This window comes from Aspergillus caelatus (genome assembly GCF_009193585.1).
Source record: "Aspergillus caelatus strain CBS 763.97 unplaced genomic scaffold BDV27scaffold_94, whole genome shotgun sequence".
NCBI classification, from domain to species: Eukaryota; Fungi; Ascomycota; class Eurotiomycetes; order Eurotiales; family Aspergillaceae; genus Aspergillus; species Aspergillus caelatus.
Window position 1 is genome coordinate 1 of NW_022475357.1, and position 18,583 is coordinate 18,583.

An 18,583-nucleotide genomic window follows, 5' to 3' on the forward strand; every position below is an offset into this window, starting at 1 on the left:
TTTTTTTTTTATTTTCCCTTTTCTTGCTTTTCACGTTATCTTTCTCTGGAACCCTTTCTCGGTTGATTACCTCGGCTGTTTCCTGGTGGCCGCAAAAAATGCCCTAAACTGTGCAGAGAATCGCGTGAGATCAACGGGAAAGGTGAAAGAGGTATTTAGCAAAATGTCGGCTCTCTGTGCGTAACGAGAGTGTGGCACGAATCCCCGTGGAGGGTCGCTCGTATCAGTGGGAATAAATGGAGATAACGGTTCCGCGGAGTGCTGTATAGCGGCTGATCATCTAGGCCAAAGATCCACCGGAGGGTCGTGCCTACTGTACGTACATGGACACTATGGAGAAATCATAGAGAGGATCCAAGTAATTTCCCCCCCCCCCCCGGAGATGAATTGCGTGTTGCCTGATCTCAATTTTAAGGAGCGCTCAAACTTAAGAACGAACGGTTTAGCATACTCCGTAAATCCATTTCTAATTGCGGGGTTGTGGTTCCAAAGTTTCACAAAGGCTAGATCCTTTCGCCACGAGCCGATTACAACCCGTGGGGTTGGTTGCATAGTACTCGACGGCATTCCACTGCAGCACATGGCATGTCCTTCTAGAACGTCAAGGATGATTTACTTATCCCACTAAATCAACACCGCTAAATGCGCAGTAGTAATGAAGACACTTGGCCGACGTACGCTGCGCAATCAATACAATGCAGCTGGTTATCTCTATATCGGCAAAGTCCAAAGCAAGCAGCACAGAAGTAACAGACACTGGGTAATATAATCACAAGTAACAAGCATCTCGCCAAGAGCAATCAGTCGTCAAAGGTGTACCGAAGCCACTCGCCCACTGCTCGCAGACTCTCCCAACGTACCGACTCGTCCTTGTCGGCCATCAGCTCCATAACTCGCGCCTTCAACCCGAGCTTTTCCAGCTGTGCTCGTCGTCCGGGCAGCTCCTTCACCAGATGTCCCACATCGTTGCAGGCAATCGCGAGAACCTGCTTGTCATTGTCCCACTCCTTAGAGATAATCTCTGCTAGCTTCTTGGGAAGGTTAGCATCATCCAGGATGCGCCGAGCATTGTCTTTCCAAAACGTAGGGTTACGGTGGGGTGGGGACCAGCGGAGGTGTCCTGACTGCAACTCCGCCGCGTACTGATCAAACGTAGTTTGAGTTTTAGTGTACTCGTCGAGCATGTCCGAGAGAGTCTTCAGATCCTCAAGAAGATCGGGGTCGGTCAAATGACGGCCCGAGAGGTTCGAAAGAAGGGCAGGGAGGCGGACAAACACAGCGACCGGCAATAGGGTTGTACGGTTGGAAGAAAGGAGGTTGTTGAGAGTTGCAAGAAGAAGTCGTGTTGTCTTCTCCTTCGGCGAGAGGCGCAGGAGGTAAGTATACAACTGAAGGAATTCGTGGTCCCTGCGGACGTTAGCAAAGCTCAATCAGGGTGCAATATATTTGACCAGGCGGAGAGTACGTACGCCTGAAGGTCATCCCCGATTAGCGCGCCTTCGAAGCTCAGTTGCCAAATAACAAGAAGGACTCGATACAGAAGTTGAAGTCCAACACCGCCAGAGAGGCCTGGCTCGATCGCCCGCGAACTGCCAGCCACGGTGCTGGAATTGGTATCTTTGCCTCCGGTCGCCGCACGTAGAATGTCGATCAAAGGGTTCACCGTTTCCCCCCTCTGCTTCCAGAAGATTTCCCGAGACCTAGATGTACGAAGCAACGCCGACAACTCTTGGACACCGATGTCTTGCAACCCACTGTCCTGGTTTTGGGTCAGACTGGAGAGGTACGTGTACAGTTGTGGAAGTGCCTCTTCATCTCGGGCCGCAGACTTAGACGAAGACGCGAGGCTGATAGAGACAAGGTTTGTCAGGAAGGTAGAAGTGAGCAGCGGAATAGGGTCATCAGCATTCGTAGAATGACGCAAGAGGGGGAGAAATGGCTTGTAGGGATCGGGATGCGCGATTAGGGCAGACGAGAGCGCTGGAACGTCTACATTGCCGAGTAATCGGGTCAGCATGACTTCTATACTTTTGCGCGCACTTTGGAACCAAAGGTATACTCACCATTGATCAAGTCCGCTGCCAGCACAAGGATATACTGCACGATATCGGTCCTCCTGGAAGCGGAGTCCAGAACGCTCTTGGCGTCGGCACTTCCAGAGAGCAGGCTTACATAGCCAGAGATATCGCCCTCTACAGTCTGGCGTCGCTGGTCTTTGCGAACTTTGTCCACTGCCTTGATCTTTTTCAAGTGATCATCGGTGATGTTACCAGCTCGAACTGCTCCCTCCCACGGGATGGGCCGAGCTCGGATGTTGTTCTGGATAGAGCTGAGGTACATGGGAGGCTCCAAAGACATGGTCGACATAGTTCCGGTATTGCAGGGTAGAAATGGAGCCTACCCGGAACAGCGAGAGGCGAAGAAAACCGGGATGGGTGGGAGGGGTGATTGAGGATGAAGAGAGGGCTGGAATCTATGATGATGGAGTGTTACGAATGAAGGAAAGCTCCGGTGTTCACGTTGTTCCCCATCCTACCGCCAAGACCCATACTAAGCCCCATTCAATCAGTAATCTCTCCAACCTTCTCGTCCACGCAAGCCAGACACCCAGCGTTCGTATTCCTGCTACGTGGTTGCACTTGTCCTTGTCTGTTTCATGTCTCTTGATATCTTCTAGTCTAGTCTCTAGTCTCTCGTTTTGTTTCGTTTCCAACCCCTCGTTCCTTATACGTATAACTCCAAACCACCCCCCACGCTCATTTCCCCGCAGGAAAGTCAGGAATCATCGATCTGCCTAGTGCCACTTACTTTACAGTGCGTCTGTGACGGCAGGCATTGTCAAAGACCGCCGCCTTTCATGCCAGAGAGCCAGTCGGACGTGCTGCTAGAAGTAGCTAGTTCATGCCTCTAATTAAGACACCTCCGATCGCATTACAATAATGTCGCAACAAAAATGGAAGGTTGGATCCTTTCTGCAGCAAGCTGTCGCTGGCGTTGAATCGAAACTGGATATGATCTTGGCCGATGAGGAGCAGCGACAACAAGTACAGCCAAAATCAAGTACGGCGACGAAGAGTCAGACTGGTAGTATGGCTTTCCCAAATTGATTTAGCTCATTATATTTCGTCGCATACTAACGGGTCTAGATCTTTCGCGAAGTTCATCAAATGCGCGGAAAAATGATCGCCTTCAGGAGCGTCTGGCTCGCGCTGTTGTCAAATCCAATATCAATACCAATCCCGCTTCCCAATCCTCGAGTCGAGTCCCCTCTCCCGTCACCAGTCCGGTCCCGAGTAATGGCGCGCGGTCGAGCATGGATATTGAATCGAGCCTTGGACGTAGCAGCCTAAATCTCGAAGAAAGTGCCCAAAGCGTCACTCCTGCCGATGAATCTTCGTCAATAGCAGCCTCCAGAACAAGCCATGACAGCGGCTCACCACGGAACTCGAAAGATATTGTCACCTCGCGCGCATCGACTGAGGATTCCGAATCGCAAGAGGCTAACTCAGAGAAGAGCACCGAAGTTGTACAAGAAAATGGCGTTGAACCTAAGCTACAGGAAACCGAAGCTGACAACCCACGCTCATCTGAGGATCTTGCCCAGGACACTGCGAATGGTTCGAGTGATATCATCGAGCCTGCCTTCAACGATGTGGACAAGACTATCGCACAGTTACAGGCAGAACACAAGGCAGCCGAGTCACGCTGGCAAGCGGAAATGTACGAACATATTGAGCGAATTGACGCATTGCAATCGAAGTTGAAGTACTTGACCAAGGAAGCTGCCGAGTCCGCCAAGAAAGCGGCGGCGGCGGAAGCACCTGGAAGTATGGAGAGACAACTCCGGGAGAAGGACGAGAAGATCGCACTATTATTCGAAGAAGGACAGAAACTTTCGAAATCTGAGATGGACCACCGTACGGTGATCAAGAAACTTCGGCAGCAATTGGCGGAGAATTCGAAGGTTCAAACTGAAAATCACAGGAAAACAGAAAAACTGGCAAGAGATCTGGGCAACGCTGAGGCCAGGGCTAAGCGGGCTGAAGCTGCCGAAAAACGAGCCAATGAATCATTGACGTCTCAGTCAAAAAACTCGCGAGATCTTGAAGCAGTTACAGCGGAGCGAGATGCATTGAGCCAAACAGTTCAGGAAATGAAAGGTCAACTTGCCAGAGCAGTTGCGCGAGCCGAGGCAGCTGAGGCCAAAGCTCAGTCTGATGCGCTGGAGCAGGAAAAGCGCCATGCAGCCAAGTTGGAAGAAGAGCTGGCAAGCATCAAGGCCGAGCGTGATGAAAGTGAGGAAAGCTTGAAGACAGAGATACGCGATCTTAAGAGTACCATCGAGCAAGAGAAGGAAAGGGCACGAGTACTGGAGGTCGAATTAAAGAACGAGCAATCTGTGTTGGAGAGCAAGATGGAGTCTCTTCGCTCTAGAGCGGAAGAAGCTTCATCCGGGGTAGCTGGCGATGCCCAAGCAAAGCTTCTACGCCAGATCGAGACATTGCAGACGCAGTACGCTGTTGCTAGTGAAAATTGGCAGGCGTTGGAAGGTTCATTACTTGCGCGCTTAGCCAACGTAGAGAAAGAACGAGACGAAGCCACACGCCGAGAGGGAGACTTGCGGCGGAGAGTTCGGGAAGTGGTATGAATGATTTGTCCCAACTCCATTCTTTTTTCTTGACCAAATAGAGACTAATCTATGTGTGCAGAATCTCAAAGCTAAAAGGGCCGAGGAGGACCTCGAGGACGCAAAAGAGGTCGAGCATGATCTTGAAAGCAAACTCGAGGAACGCTTGCAGGAGCTGCAAAAACTGGAGCAGAAACTTCAAAAAGCTGCGGACGATTTAGTCTCGGCACAGAAAGACTTCGACGAACAGAAGAAAGTGTGCGATGCAACGTGGGCGCAGAAGCTGGAGGAAGAACGAATGAAATGGCGCGAGCAGGTTGTGCCTCCTGCCATCTTCACCCAGCAACAACGTACCGAATCACCAGTGGCGTACAGTCGCAGGCCAAGTGCCCTAGAGCCTGTAGGTTCTCTCACTGACTTGCGATCAAGTCGCCGGTCCTCGACTCTGCCCATGACGTCGCCAGAAGTAGGCACACCAACACGACAGAACTCATTCCCAGCATCTACATCTGGTCTCCTTTCACCTCCAGCAAATAGCGCCTCCTTCTCGCAATTTACGGAGACCCCCTCAATTACTTTCGAACCAGACGAGTTCTCTGCCCGTCCGGGCACGCCATCCGCTTTTGGTGGAGCGCTGACCCAAAACTCCCGGGGAATCAATGACATCATCTCGGAGTCCACTGTTGGCGCCGGTCCATCGGTCCAGTTGGTTGAGCGCATGAGTGCGACGGTTCGCCGATTGGAAAGCGAACGCGCTGCCACAAAAGATGAGCTTGCTCGTATTGTAAGCCAACGCGATGAAGCCCGGCAACAAGTTGTGGATCTGATGCGGGAATCTGAGGAGAAAAAGACAGCCGACGCCCGCATCCAAGAACTAGAGAAGCGACATGCAGAGCTAGAGGAGCGTTACGAGACTACTCTTGAGCTGCTGGGTGAAAAGAGTGAGCAAGTGGAAGAGCTCCAGGCTGATATTGCCGAAGTCAAGAAAATCTACCGAGAGCTGGTGGATAGTACCATGAAATGAAAGCCTATAGACGTCTCTTGAAAGATAATCCTTTTCACTTCTGTACATAGTATTTGCCTGGACGTTCAATACCTCAGACGATGTTATGCGAAACAGGACTTTTCATAAAAGAATATAATATCTCTCCTAATTGCTACTATTAGATCATTATGATGAGCTTCGGAAAGCTCCGAGTATCCATAACCATGTGCCACGTCTCTTAAATTTCTATACCCTCCATTTCTGCAGTTTGCCGGATATATTCTCGAACCTTGACGAAGTTAGCCTCGCAATAGCCAGAGAAATGCGCCTAAAGGTTGTTATACGGAAACGAATGGATTACTTACACTTGCATCCGGCGCCATGTCAATAGCCAAAATACCATTGGCGTCCTTCGTATCGGTTTCAGCACCAGCCTTAAGCAGAGTGATCGCAGCTTCACCGTGGCCCTCGGAGATAGCATGGTGCAGAGCAGTCAGACCGTCCACGTCCGTGGCATTGACGGGGCTTTTCCCATCTTGGAGAAGAACCTTAATGATTGGTGAGGACCCGATAGCTGCGGCGCGATGGAGTGCTAGTTGCCCGCGCTTATCTTTAACTCTGGCGCTGCATTTGTTGGCTATTAAGGTACGAACGGTGGAAAGGCTGGCTTTGGAGGTTGCGAAGTGAAGCGCATTCTGGAGTTGGAGTTACAGTTAGTGACAAAGCTTTGATTGATTGAGATTAGACGGACCTGTCCGGAGTTACTCTTGACATTTACGTCTGCGCCCTTTTTCAAGAGCAGGTCGATGATGGGATCTCCTTCGGCGTTCTTTAGACTGGCTGCGATCATCAATGGGGTCCAGCCTGAACCGTCCTGTGATATCAAGTAAGTGGTTGATCGCAAATAACCCAGGTTACCTCTTTGTTTTTAGTAATCGCAGGATGTAAGAGCAGGAGACTACCTCAACATCTGGATCGAAGTGCTTGGTGGCCACCAATAGCTCCACGATAGGAAGCCGATTGTATGCTACAGCCCAATGAATGGGAAGGCGTTCGTCATCATCTTTGATATTGGCAAGCTTCGGATTTGCCTGTTAGTCCTGAAAGTAAGCATCCAAGATATACTCCGGAAACTGCGATAGCTCTGGCCATAAAATGGAGACAGACAGCTCCAGATGATGCGGGGCAGCACTTACGTTTAGAAGTGACTCGGCCACCTGAGCTGTCAAGTGTTGGTAAGTATCATGACTTAATAGAATACCATATTGCGCTTACTTCTTCCCTCTCGAGCGGCCTCATGTAGAGGAAATTTGGCATCGTGTTGAGGGTCCATGATGTGCTATAGAATTCATAGATGCGGGTCGGTCGGAGAGCTGTCGGATAGCTGCACACGATAAGATCGGAGCTATTGGCGGAGGGCGGAGGGGAAGCTTTGCCATCGACACCTGTTGTGTGCCTTACAGCCTCAGGCAGATATTATGTAGCTCTCCGCCAAAAGTCAAAAAAGGAACCGCAACCAACCCTCCAGACTCGTCATCGCCAGTCTTTCTTTCTCTCCACCAACGATTCTCGCCACCAGCTCGCGTTTATTGTCCAATCACTCAATAATACATCTTGAATGAGGCAGTAAATTGCTGTTATCGCCAACTGACCGTCAGAACCCCTTTGCCCGGGGTTCCAGACGTGAACGACACGTTCTTTTCGCCTACCATCTCGCTTTACACTCCCAATATACGATCTCAGAGTTTCCACGAATATGGACGTTATATCGTCGATTACGCCCGAAGAGGCCGTGCGCAGATCCGCGAAGAGGACTGCTGACCTTTTCGGCGCGGATTATCTTATGGTCACACCCTCGACTGGAGATGGATCGATTGGCGTTTCTTACAGACGGAAAGCGGAATATGAACATGTGAAGGAACTCCCGCCAGTTCTAGCAGAGAAGCAAGCCAAAGCAGCGGCCGGGCGCACGAAGCGTCCCAAAACCCAAGCCCAGGCGAAGGCGCCCGTAGACGGCAGCGGCGCCTCAATGGCCCTCGTGAAGAAAGCTCAAGGCCCGGCTGCTGGTGGCCTTGGTAATGAGGATCAACCCAAGAGCCTGATCCAGCGACCCTCCGCGACGCGACAACAGAGACCCGACTGGCACGCCCCATGGAAACTGATGAGAGTAATTTCTGGACATTTGGGATGGGTGCGAAGTCTGGCGGTGGAGCCAAACAACGAGTGGTTTGCCAGTGGTGCTGGTGACCGGACGATTAAAATTTGGAATCTGGCGACTGGTGCCCTGCGCCTGACCCTTACAGGCCACATTTCCACTGTCCGCGGACTCGCTGTGTCACCCCGGCATCCTTACCTTTTCTCGTGTGGAGAGGACAAGATGGTGAAATGTTGGGATCTGGAGACTAATAAGGTCATTCGTCACTACCATGGCCATCTAAGTGGTGTATATACGCTAGCTCTACACCCTCGCCTCGACCTGCTGGTCACAGGTGGTCGAGACGGTGTTGCCCGAGTCTGGGATATGCGAACGAGGAGTAACATCCACGTATTGTCCGGCCATAAAGGAACTGTTGCCGATGTCAAGTGTCAGGAAGCTGATCCACAAATCATTACTGGCTCTCTGGACTCCACCGTTCGTCTGTGGGATCTTGCAGCTGGAAAGTCAATGGGTGTCCTAACTCACCACAAGAAGGGTGTCCGAAACCTTGCTATCCACCCTCGGGAATTCACATTTGCTAGTGCCAGCACAGGAAGCATCAAGCAATGGAAGTGTCCCGAGGGTGACTTCATGCAAAACTTCGAGGGTCATAATGCTGTCATTAACTCTCTCGCCGTGAACGAAGACAACGTTCTCTTCTCCGGTGGCGACAACGGTTCTATGTCTTTCTGGGACTGGAAGACCGGATACCGTTTCCAGTCGATCGATACCATGGCCCAACCTGGTTCGCTCGATGCCGAGGCAGGCATCATGGCCTCCACTTTCGACCGGACAGGCCTGCGTCTGATTACTGGTGAGGCAGATAAGACCATCAAGGTCTGGAAGCCGGATGATGAGGCTACACCTGAGTCGCACCCTGTGACTTGGGCTCCTACTCTTGGCAGACAGAGATATTAGGTTGGTGTTGTTGTTGGCCGTCTGTCATGTTTATACCCTTCATTGGTCTGGATCTGATATAAGAATCGGGCATGTTCACTTCACGCACTTATGGAGTTTAGCGTTCGAGATGTACTGTTTGTTACCTGTGACTAGTACTGGGGTTTGGTAGGGTTTATAAAAGGATTTCTCTCTTGTTGTATCATATTAAGCTTGAAACATTTCGAAACTTGCTTGATTTACGCTGTTAAACTTGTTTATCTTCGGGGACTTGTAGTGGATAATTCGCTTGACATACAAGTGGGTATCATTATTCGATTAATAAATGACTTTGTAGAATACATGGCCCAAACGACGGGGAAATCGGACACAGAATCGTACATCTGTACATTACCATTCATGAGGTGCAGGAGCTGTTGGTTGGAAAGACCGTCTTGCTCATACAAAAGGCTACTGATCCGTGCCCAGCCCTAACCCCTTGGCTTCTATATCTTCCCGGAACGCAGCCCTTACGTCTTCGGCTGCCACCCTCAGCCTAACTTTACCACTTCTGTCCCCTCTACTAGGGATGGCAGCACTTCCCAGAGGTCCTTTCGTCGCTGGTCCGTGCTCCAGGGCAAGAACTCCAGAGTTCATGAGTTCCATAGCCGCAAAGCCTAAAGCACGCACGCGAGCACCGCTCTCACCACTGAGTAGGTACTCTTTAATACCTGCACCAGCCGCGCCAGCAACTGCGACTGCAGCGTCTGCAATTCGCCTCGCTTCGTCAAGTACGTCGCCAAAGGTTGATTCGGTGATCCCAGTTCTCTTCACACGAGCCAAGAGAGCGGCAAGGAAAAGCTTCGCCGAGAGCGGGAGACAGCGTAGGGATTGCTGTAGCGGGGTTGAGGTTGCTTCTTGGATGGCTTGTTTGATAGTAGCGATAGTGACACGTCCTTGTTTATGTGGCGGTTGAGCTTTTGGAGGGGCGGACTGCTTGTTGGTTGATCTCTCCTTTCTCGCAGGAGTCTTGCTGGGCGTTGGTGGCATAGACTCGGTTTCATCTGCGTTGCCGTCTTCTAGAATAGGTTCCAGTTTAGCTGCCTCGCTGGCCTGTTCGGCAATCTCTACTGCTCGGCGGCAGATGTCTAATGCGCGTCGAGCGTCACCGCTAACAGCAGCCACCTTTCGGCTTGCAAATTGGATGGCGTCTGCATCGACTATGTTTCCTGGGATGTTGGCCAGGCGGGTGCTTATGATCTCCATGAGGTCGGTGTGTTTGTAGCCAGGGAATGTGATACGAGTAAGACCTAGACGGCTGGAAATCTTGTTGCTTAGTGTTCGCTCGGGCAGATCCATAGTGTTTGCGACAGCGAGCACAATGAGGCGGGAGTGGCGAAGGGCAGGCCAGTTAAAGAAATTGTACATCACAGACTGGTTTTTGGTTACCAGCTGGTCAAGTTCATCCATGAGAACAACGCATGAGACACGTCGTGGTGATGGATGTGAGAATTCCCTCTCGAGAAGATCAAGCGCATGGGAAGGAGACACCCTGTCGCCCTTCAAGGCTTCCCAAAGCAATGAGTAGGACTGATGTGGATCGGTGACTTTCATGCCATTAATCTCAACGAAAATGAAGTCGTCCATCTCTTCTGCAAGCACGGCTGCGTTCAACTGTGCGACCACCTCACGGACTGTTGCCGTCTTGCCAGTTCCAGGGGTACCCGAGATATAGATACATGTTCCGGTTCCTTCCATGATGGCAGCGCTTAGATGGTTGTACACGGTGTCGAATTCTGCTTTCCGGCACGGTAATGAGGTAGGGACCGTAGAGACATGTAGGAGAGTCCGTGCCTGGCGATATGGAGAAGCGAAATGGGATGGAGAAAGTATACGAGTGCCCAACGGTGTGAATTCGAGGGGTTTCTTGACAACAATTCTGTTCAATATGCCATTAGCACCAGGATTGCCTATATCTAGTCGGATATATGTAACAAACCTCTTATGTGTGGGGGTAGTCAGAGCTTTTTGACGTCTTGACTGTGGTGTGGCATTCGTGGCTAACTTCTGCCTCTTCCTTGGTGTCACAGGCTGAAAGTCATCATCTTCTTTGTCCTTGGTATCAACATACTGTTTTCGAATGTCAGAATATCTTAATCTTCGAGTAAGGTCGGTTGGATCTCACATCATCATCACCCTGCTTTCGCTTCTTGGCCTTTTTCAGGCCGTCCTTGATCATAGCAATCAGATCGAAGATCTTATCCTCCCGGTAGACATTTTCCCAGACAAATTCCTCGGTGTATCTCCCTTGAACTTGATTCACGCCTCTACGACAGACAATGCATTTGTTGTAGTCTGACAATTGTTCCTTTCCTTTCGGCGGAGCCCCATTCGGGTATTTGGCGAAGAACGCATCCTTGGACATTACCGTCGCTTTACCGTTAATTGATGAAATAGGGTTGACATTGAAGTCGGCGGTCAGATATTGCTCATTAGGCAAAGCGTCTGTTCGTCTCTTGTTCCTTGTCGACATGAATTCGTCTGGCGAAGCAAACCACATGATGTTGGCGGACTTGACTGTCTCACCATCCGCTTCATCCTCTTCCTCGATAAATTCCGTGATGATTCCCACCCAATCTTTGCCTGACTCTGGGGATTTAAGCAACACGACCTGACCCAATTTGCATTCAAACGAACCCATCCGGGCTCCAATAATTGATCGACGGTTCTTTGCGTTGGCCCGGGAGGTGCGCCTTCGGTTTGACCTCGGTGTGTCTTCTGGAGCGTCCGTCACAGCATCCTCCTTGTTCTCAGCAGTATCGGCAGCATATATCCATTCCCACGGAAGGTCCTCATCACCAAGTTCGTCATCAGAATCATCGCGAACAAGACCTCCTTTGGTCATCCATTGCTGGGCCTGCTTGCGCGCACTACGCCTGCGAGACTGCAGAGTATGATTCTCATCTGCAGTGTCTATAGCCATTTTCTTTCGAAGGAATGGGCAAATAGCTGCTGGCGGAAGGGATGGTCTGCGGCAATTGAACAGCAAACAAAAGAAGGTTGAAAATGGATCCACAACGCGTCCAAAAGCGCGCAGTCCACTTTAACCCCTTTCAGGTTTAGCGCCCCATTGCTCTGTCTTCGTCCAATAATAAAGCCTCACTCCGATCTATATAATCTTAGCGTTGATTAAGTATACATAGAACATAACTACAAAGAAGTTTCATCTCCAACGCCTTACAGTTTTAGATCGATAATCAATTTCTTCCATTAATTTGTTTAGAGATACTACTCCATATATTCCTGAGAATAGTGACTTCTAATGGTTTAAACATCATTGAATGCAGTGAGCCACCATCGTTTGGTCTGAGCGCCACCAACTGTTTCAGAGGCAACAGTGCTGTTTTTCAATCATAAACATGCCGGTGAGGTTCTTGGTGCAGGTCACAGGGTCCTCGCCCCGTGACGAGGCACTTTCCATATTCATCATCAGCGTATGTTCTTTCACTTTCACCTTCATTCCCCTATCATCCTCTGAACAAAGGAATGCTCGTCATTTACAACCTGCTGATTTAGATCTATTGACTCAACCTTTCTATCGTAACTTTCTCTCTTCTCTGTTACCTATTACTCACCTAACTCTCATCAGCCTACCCATCGCCTCTGCTCGCCGTTTGCAGCTATCTCTGTCGGAGAGCTTCAACTCTGTTGCGAGCTTCTCCTTGATAAAAGACATGGAGTGAGTTCTCTATTTCAGTTCATCTCTTTACCTCTCACCTGAGACAACTGTTTCCCTCCTCCCGTCTATTCTTTGTATGCTAACACCGTTGCAGTCACGAAACCGCGGGAGCTAAAGGTAAGACACATCTCTATCAGTAAGAAACAAGAGACAATTCATGTCCCTTGCTACCCCAGGCTCTTTTGAAATTGTTCATTGACCAGTAAATGCGCCATATAGAATGGTTGCTACCTGGTTACGGGCGGCCCACATCGAAAAGCCGTGGAGAAACTACTCGAACAGTGGCTGATCAGGCTCGCATAACATTGTCCAAAGATAGTATCCGAAAAGAGATAGAGACACAGAATCCACAGTCTTCATATGCCGCAGTTACCGCAGCTCCTGTAGCCAACAGCATTGGGCGAGGTAGAGGTGCATCGAGGGCAACAAGGGCAACAAGGGGGCGCGTGCAGGCTAGACGGGCATACTCCAACACCGCAGCCTCACGCCAATCCAGCAATCTTCTCCGCGACTCACCTGCTAAATCAAATTGGAGAGCTGGTAGTGAACCTTCCGGTAGGCTCTCTCTAGTTTCGGATGCCAATATGCTAACACTACCTTGGGTAACACTGAAGCGATTTTCAACTTGCCTACCTCTTTTGGCAGTTTCAAGTACGAGTAAGCACCTTCAGATCGCTTTCGTCCTTGAAAAAATGCTCATTATTATACGGCATATAGGTTCTTCGGAGTAGCAAGATCGACACTTTCAGGAAAGTCCCCTGCAGCCACCCAAGGTCGTCATGAAGTCTTCGAGGAAATTAGCAGGAGAACGGGCGCGTATGTGAAACCTCCATCTTATACTGACAAGGTAAGCCATTTCGTAGTCAAATATCAATGAACGGTAGTGTGCTCATTCACTCCAGGTCATTCAGCTATGGGGTAAACCACAAGACGTGGCTTTGGCCATAGAAATGATTGAAAGGCTTCTTGCCAAATGCAATAGTTTTGCAGCCGCACATAAAAGGACGGAATGGGCTAAAATCAATGCCTATTCCGCAAACAAAGAAATGGGTGTTGATTTCAAGGAAAGACGTGAGAATATACTGCTGTTTCTGAGGAAGGAACCGGAATCGCCTTCAGCTTTTCCCGAGCAGGTCAGTATATCAAGGTATAAACTTTTCTTTTTTTTTTCTAACAGATCCGTCATCCAAGCTTTTTTTCTTGTGGCCGAACGATGGTCCACCGATCAAGGAATCTCTTGGAAAACAACTCGAGGCCCTTGATATCATTCGGGCGAAATTTGGCTGTCACCTCTACCTTCCAAAGAATGCCCCGGACTATATATGTGCTCTTGGTCATAGCCATGATACGATGAGGCAGATCGCACAGCTTCTTAGGACCAAGTGGAGTGAGACCGTTGCCAATAGCCACGTTAGGTCGAAAGCCTACATTTTAGAGCCACCAGAAACCCTGAGAGACAAGATTGTCGTGGAGAATAATACTCTCTTTGCGAAAGCCTTTCTCCATGGAAAGAGGGTGAAGAGCCTTTCGCCAGAGCAGTGGCAGAATCGACGTACTTTGATACAGACAAAGAACAACACACACATCTTGAGCGCCCTTTCAAAATCCTTGCAAGGTGTCTCCTTTGTCCGTGGACACTTGCGTATGCGTGTTAACCTTGGTTCATTTGTGCTTGATGAGTATCACATGCCCAAGAACGACAAAGTTGGGTATAGTTTTGAGGAGTTTAGAGAGATGCTATTGCATGAGCAAACGAAAGGCCGTCTGATTCCAGGGTATGGACTCCTTATTATTTATTCATCCTAGTTTTTAATACCTTATAAATAGATTACGGGTCGGTCAAGATGAGCTCCTGGCTAGATGTTTCATGTCTACCGATCTTCTCGAGCCTTACGAAAGTACATCCTGTTCGCTGAAAAATGCTGAGCCTGCATATTCCGTGAACTTCGAATTCCTAGGTTCGAATAATGCTCTACTTCGTCTCGAAGCTGAATTTGCTAGAAGCCCCGGGGCGCAGGAATATGAAGTAACTCAACGCCGATGGCTTAGGCCTCGCAAAAGCGGCCAGTCAAGGGACAGGAGGCCACCCCTACAGATTGGTGTTATTGATTTCGAAAGGTAGGTAAATTCGTATCTTTCGTCATTTAGGTCTGACTGAATCCTTGTTAGAGCCGACTGGCAACTTGAAATCAAATCCCTAGAGTTCTATGAGACATCCTCCATCGATGCTGCATTGAAATCGTTTTCGCACTCGATCGGCTTCCGACGCACTACAACCATAGGTGACATTTCTGCACAGCCCAAGAGAAAAGTGATCTTTCCGAGTTCAGCACCGGTATCCAGATTTGTGGAAAAAACCTCCATCCGGTACCGACTGAAAGGCACCAAGTACATATTAGAGATAGCGAGGTACGATGAATACAGCCGCTTAAAGACGGATGCTTTTCAGGGACAAGCACTAGCACCAGCTTTAGTGACGGGTGAGATCTGCGATGTCCCATCCACGTCCTGGGGCGCATCTATATTCAATTCCAACTGGGATAACTTGATGGGAGAGCAAGCGAACCTGTCAGTTGGGCATTCCGCACGGCACAGCCCAGAGCTTCACACTTTCTTCCCGCCAAGAATGATATCCAATTCGGATGACAAGAGCGAGGGCTTCTGGGAGTTTATTGGTTTAGTGAAACGAGTGGCGGAAGTTCTAGGCCCAGCACAGCCCCGTTCCAGCTCAGAGAATACTGCCAGGATAATACAGGTGAGCACCGAGTCCTCGATGATTTCTGCTGCAACCAAAAGCCAGCCACCTTCAAATGGATCCTCGCCCAAACTTGAGGTGAAGGGCCTTGCTGGGATGTTGGATGCCGACCTTGGCACTCTATTCTAGACATATCAAGTTAATCTTTATGAGAGCGACTGGTTGTTAACTCATAGATGCGACCGACAGACCGACAATATCATGGCTCAAAGTCTAGGTGCAAGGCCATCTTGCTTTTGCTTCGTTGTGATCTTCCCTTCATTGTGCGGGATTTATGTCTCGTCGAATATGTGTTTTAACGTGTCTTACATTTCTGCAAAAGCCTTGGAAGCGTGCGATGTTTCTCAGCTGGCAAAGCAGGAGCTTACATACGAAACGGTTGATGATTTGCCATTGCCAACACTTACTGTAACAAATACCATTCCTTTATTATTTCTGTTGACTATTTTGCCCTGACCGATCACTGGATGATCGGACGCCTCTGCAAGCATCTGACAGGTTTTAACCACCACCCGCAGCGGCAGCACCAGATGATTGAGTGCCTTCGCTAAGCAATTTTTGTCTCAGAGCTGGTAATAGTTAGCTTACGGTACGCATTCGCAGGCTGAGTGCGGGACAGTTAGAGAATGATATGGCATTATATTCGACTTACCCTCCTCGAAGAGTCTTTGCTGGGAGCTCTTCGTCTGTACAATCTTTTCCAACTCTGTGAGATTCGTCTCTAGACTCTTAATTTTGTCCTCATAGAACTCAATCGCCTTTTTCGCGGTCTGCCCAGAGATAGGCCATCAGCTTTCAAATCAACCCTCAGGGTAGGGGACATAGACTCACCTTCTCAACATAGAATCCCGTTCCAACATCCACAAGCACCTTCTCCCGATCGGCCAGCTTACCCTTGACATACAACGAGCTCGTCAAAGGCACCAAGATGTCATCCCTGCCATCCGTCCCCCTCTTCTCAGATCCAACAACACCTTCATTAATCGACCGCACACAATCCCTAAACTTCGACTGCGCCGCGCGCAACTTAGCATGCGACGACGTCAAATGCTCCAATTCCGACGAAAGACGAGTCTGCAGCGCCCGAAGTTGCGGCACAGAAAGCGAGTTGATGTTAACTACCCATTCACTCAGATTAGCTATCCATCCCCGCAGATCTAACCAGCCATATCTGAGAAGTTCGCCATACCTGAGCCCGCAGGAGCATCTGATGCGGGGGTATTTTGAGGGGCCATTTTGATTTATGCAATGGCGCTTTCGTTCACTTTTCCGTTCCCTTGTTTTTGGATGATATTGCGTAAGTCCGAGCTATGTGTATGCGGAAAAGTGGACTTTGGTTGAATGTTAACGGTGCGAGGAATTGGGTTGTTTTCCTCGTCCGTTGGTTGATATCGTTTGGATTTGGGATTGATTATGCCCGCCGCGGCGGGCAGTGGGTTGCTTGCTTTTTTGGGTATGGTCGTTGATCGGATTATGTAATTATGTGGAGTTTTGCTGTGTCGATTAGTCAGGTTTGTGCTTTTTATGCTTAGTTTGAACCAACTAGAAGTGGGTAGGATTGCAAGAGGATTTTATGTTTTCTTTCTTTCTTCCTTTCTTTATCTAATGGTCAAAGTGGTCGAGGTGTGAGTTTGATTCTATTTTAGTTAGACTATCTGGTTTACTGAGGGAAATGCCCGAGAAGGTGCCCTATGCCTTCTAGGTTGGTGTGTTCGATGTGGTGGAATATATATCCATTTGATAGTCACAAGGGATAGCTCCATGATTATTGAGGATGGATTTATTATATTACCTTTTATGGTTCAGTTTATTAGAATTGACTCAAGAGAATGACAACGTATTCATAGTCCATACTAAAAGTGATAGCAAGCGTAGAGGTACAAAGTTGTTGAAGGAAGTAAGCAGAAACAATTCGTCGTAATTGGAAGCATATCGTCGTACTTCATGGCACAGATCAAAAAGGAAGAAAAAAAAATCATGGACTGGTTTCCAACTGGCGTCGAAAAGCATAGCGTATGTCATTCAATCTGCCTTGGCTCCTCAATTACAGCATTCATCGAGCGAGTGATGAGCAGACAGAAGATCGAACGCAGAAACGACCACAGGCTTCTTGTTCTCATTTCTCAGTATCGCGTTATACGCCTCCAGTGGATGAAGCTTTGCTCGTTGCCGGAACAAGTTCATCGTGGGGAGGAACAGTTTCTCCCCTTCAAACTCAGAGACCCTGTCCGCTTTCTCAGCAGCATCTTGTGCCTCATAAAGCTCCTTGACATCTTCCCAGGTGAACCACTTCCATCCATCGCATTTATGCGGTTCCTTAAGCTATAGAAGATTGGGCTGTTAGTGCAGAAACCAGAAGTATATTAGTGACCCGGGTTGAGACTTACCACAGCGTTACCTGCGCCACCCTCAAGTTTGGCCGCAAAGAAGTTGGTAGTGTAGTGCTTCTTCTCTTTCTCCTCCTTGAAGACATCGTTTGTAACAGTGAGAAACTCGACATCGGAGATATTGAAGCCCGTCTCTTCGTGAATTTCGCGCTCTGCGCAAGCCTCGAGGCTTTCTTCGAAATCTATGTGGCCTCCAGGGAGACCCCAGGTACCTGGGAACATTAGTATGTTTTACCAATATATATATATATAGAAGCTTAGATGGAGGGCATAGAGGATATCTCAATGTGGAAGGCTTGGGGGAGAGGGAGAGGAAGAAGTATACCCTCGCCATGGCTGCCTTTTCTGAGTCCCATCACGAATTGACCATTTTTATTAAAGACGAAGACATTCACTCCGGTTCTGACGACTTTTTTGCCATTCTTATCCATTGGGATTCGAAGTTATGAACCAAGAATATCGGTGATTTGTTTGGATGGAGTGTAAAAGTGGAGGTCCTATGAAAAGAAGGAATGTGCAAGTACTGCGCTGTGTAGAGCAACTGTTGAAATAAGAGAGGAATGGAGGTTTCTTTTATATTGTATAGAAAAGTTGTAGTTATAGGACAGGTTACTAAGCCCAGGGCTGTGAGATTACCTACCAATCAGAGCATCGTCACTGCCCCTTTCATGTACTAGTAGTACGACATCCGTGGATACTAATGACTGAACTTGATCTTTTGTATGATTTTCGACATGGGTACTCCCTACCTTGAATGAGCCTCAGCCGTGCCAAGGCGCACTCTGACACGGTATGCTTTGTTTCACAATGAGGTGTGCTACTAATATAAAATTAGGAGAGCACTCCGAGAGTAGTACATTGGTGGGCAAACCAGGGTGTTTTACCGTGAAACTGGCCTTGGGGGATTACGAGTTTAGAGGCCTGATGACCCATATTTAGAAGGCTGAAAAGTGGCGAAAGCACTTTGCCTTCTGAAGTTCCCAGCTGACCAGGTGGCAACTACCCCCATTATACCCG

General features: G+C 49.0%; 8 protein-coding genes across 8 annotated transcripts; 3 read left to right on the forward strand and 5 right to left on the reverse strand.

Moving 5' to 3' along the window:
* Positions 1–403: 403 nt before the first annotated feature.
* Positions 404–2,469, reverse strand: BDV27DRAFT_116263 (H(+)-transporting V1 sector ATPase subunit H). The gene is made up of 3 exons (XM_032064669.1): positions 2,064–2,469; positions 1,470–1,989; positions 404–1,407 (listed from the first exon to the last, which is right to left on the reverse strand). The coding sequence occupies exons 1-3, from the start codon at positions 2,365–2,367 to the stop codon at positions 801–803; spliced, it is 1,431 nt and encodes a 476-aa protein (XP_031927285.1). The 5' UTR covers positions 2,368–2,469; the 3' UTR covers positions 404–800.
* Positions 2,470–2,588: 119 nt separating this feature from the next.
* On the forward strand, positions 2,589–5,901 carry BDV27DRAFT_116281 (M protein repeat protein). The gene is made up of 3 exons (XM_032064670.1): positions 2,589–3,087; positions 3,147–4,642; positions 4,710–5,901. The coding sequence occupies exons 1-3, from the start codon at positions 2,940–2,942 to the stop codon at positions 5,649–5,651; spliced, it is 2,586 nt and encodes an 861-aa protein (XP_031927286.1). The 5' UTR covers positions 2,589–2,939; the 3' UTR covers positions 5,652–5,901.
* On the reverse strand, positions 5,776–6,991 carry BDV27DRAFT_128729 (ankyrin repeat domain-containing protein). Its single transcript, XM_032067040.1, has 6 exons — positions 6,888–6,991; positions 6,809–6,834; positions 6,575–6,703; positions 6,364–6,486; positions 5,978–6,307; positions 5,776–5,901 (listed from the first exon to the last, which is right to left on the reverse strand). Exons 1-6 carry the CDS (start codon positions 6,943–6,945, stop codon positions 5,851–5,853), a joined length of 717 nt encoding a protein of 238 aa, XP_031927287.1. The 5' UTR covers positions 6,946–6,991; the 3' UTR covers positions 5,776–5,850.
* Positions 6,988–8,958, forward strand: BDV27DRAFT_128731 (WD40 repeat domain-containing protein). Its single transcript, XM_032067041.1, has one exon. It carries the CDS (start codon positions 7,369–7,371, stop codon positions 8,725–8,727), a length of 1,359 nt encoding a protein of 452 aa, XP_031927288.1. The 5' UTR covers positions 6,988–7,368; the 3' UTR covers positions 8,728–8,958.
* A 143-nt stretch (positions 8,959–9,101) lies between these two features.
* On the reverse strand, positions 9,102–11,729 carry BDV27DRAFT_128732 (origin recognition complex subunit 1). The gene is made up of 3 exons (XM_032067042.1): positions 10,871–11,729; positions 10,685–10,815; positions 9,102–10,624 (listed from the first exon to the last, which is right to left on the reverse strand). Exons 1-3 carry the CDS (start codon positions 11,666–11,668, stop codon positions 9,157–9,159), a joined length of 2,397 nt encoding a protein of 798 aa, XP_031927289.1. The 5' UTR covers positions 11,669–11,729; the 3' UTR covers positions 9,102–9,156.
* A 690-nt stretch (positions 11,730–12,419) lies between these two features.
* Positions 12,420–15,308, forward strand: BDV27DRAFT_172493 (uncharacterized protein; the record flags this gene model as incomplete). Its single annotated transcript, XM_032075886.1, has 9 exons — positions 12,420–12,424; positions 12,519–12,541; positions 12,644–12,979; positions 13,039–13,081; positions 13,142–13,271; positions 13,327–13,557; positions 13,616–14,199; positions 14,252–14,542; positions 14,594–15,308. 9 exons carry the CDS (start codon positions 12,420–12,422, stop codon positions 15,306–15,308), a joined length of 2,358 nt encoding a protein of 785 aa, XP_031927290.1.
* A 271-nt stretch (positions 15,309–15,579) lies between these two features.
* Positions 15,580–16,553, reverse strand: BDV27DRAFT_116304 (prefoldin subunit 5). The gene is made up of 4 exons (XM_032064671.1): positions 16,369–16,553; positions 16,011–16,297; positions 15,832–15,949; positions 15,580–15,748 (listed from the first exon to the last, which is right to left on the reverse strand). Exons 1-4 carry the CDS (start codon positions 16,412–16,414, stop codon positions 15,681–15,683), a joined length of 519 nt encoding a protein of 172 aa, XP_031927291.1. The 5' UTR covers positions 16,415–16,553; the 3' UTR covers positions 15,580–15,680.
* Positions 16,554–17,000: 447 nt separating this feature from the next.
* On the reverse strand, positions 17,001–18,563 carry BDV27DRAFT_128736 (nucleotide triphosphate diphosphatase NUDT15). The gene is made up of 3 exons (XM_032067043.1): positions 17,892–18,563; positions 17,567–17,778; positions 17,001–17,501 (listed from the first exon to the last, which is right to left on the reverse strand). Exons 1-3 carry the CDS (start codon positions 17,995–17,997, stop codon positions 17,220–17,222), a joined length of 600 nt encoding a protein of 199 aa, XP_031927292.1. The 5' UTR covers positions 17,998–18,563; the 3' UTR covers positions 17,001–17,219.
* Positions 18,564–18,583: the final 20 nt, after the last annotated feature.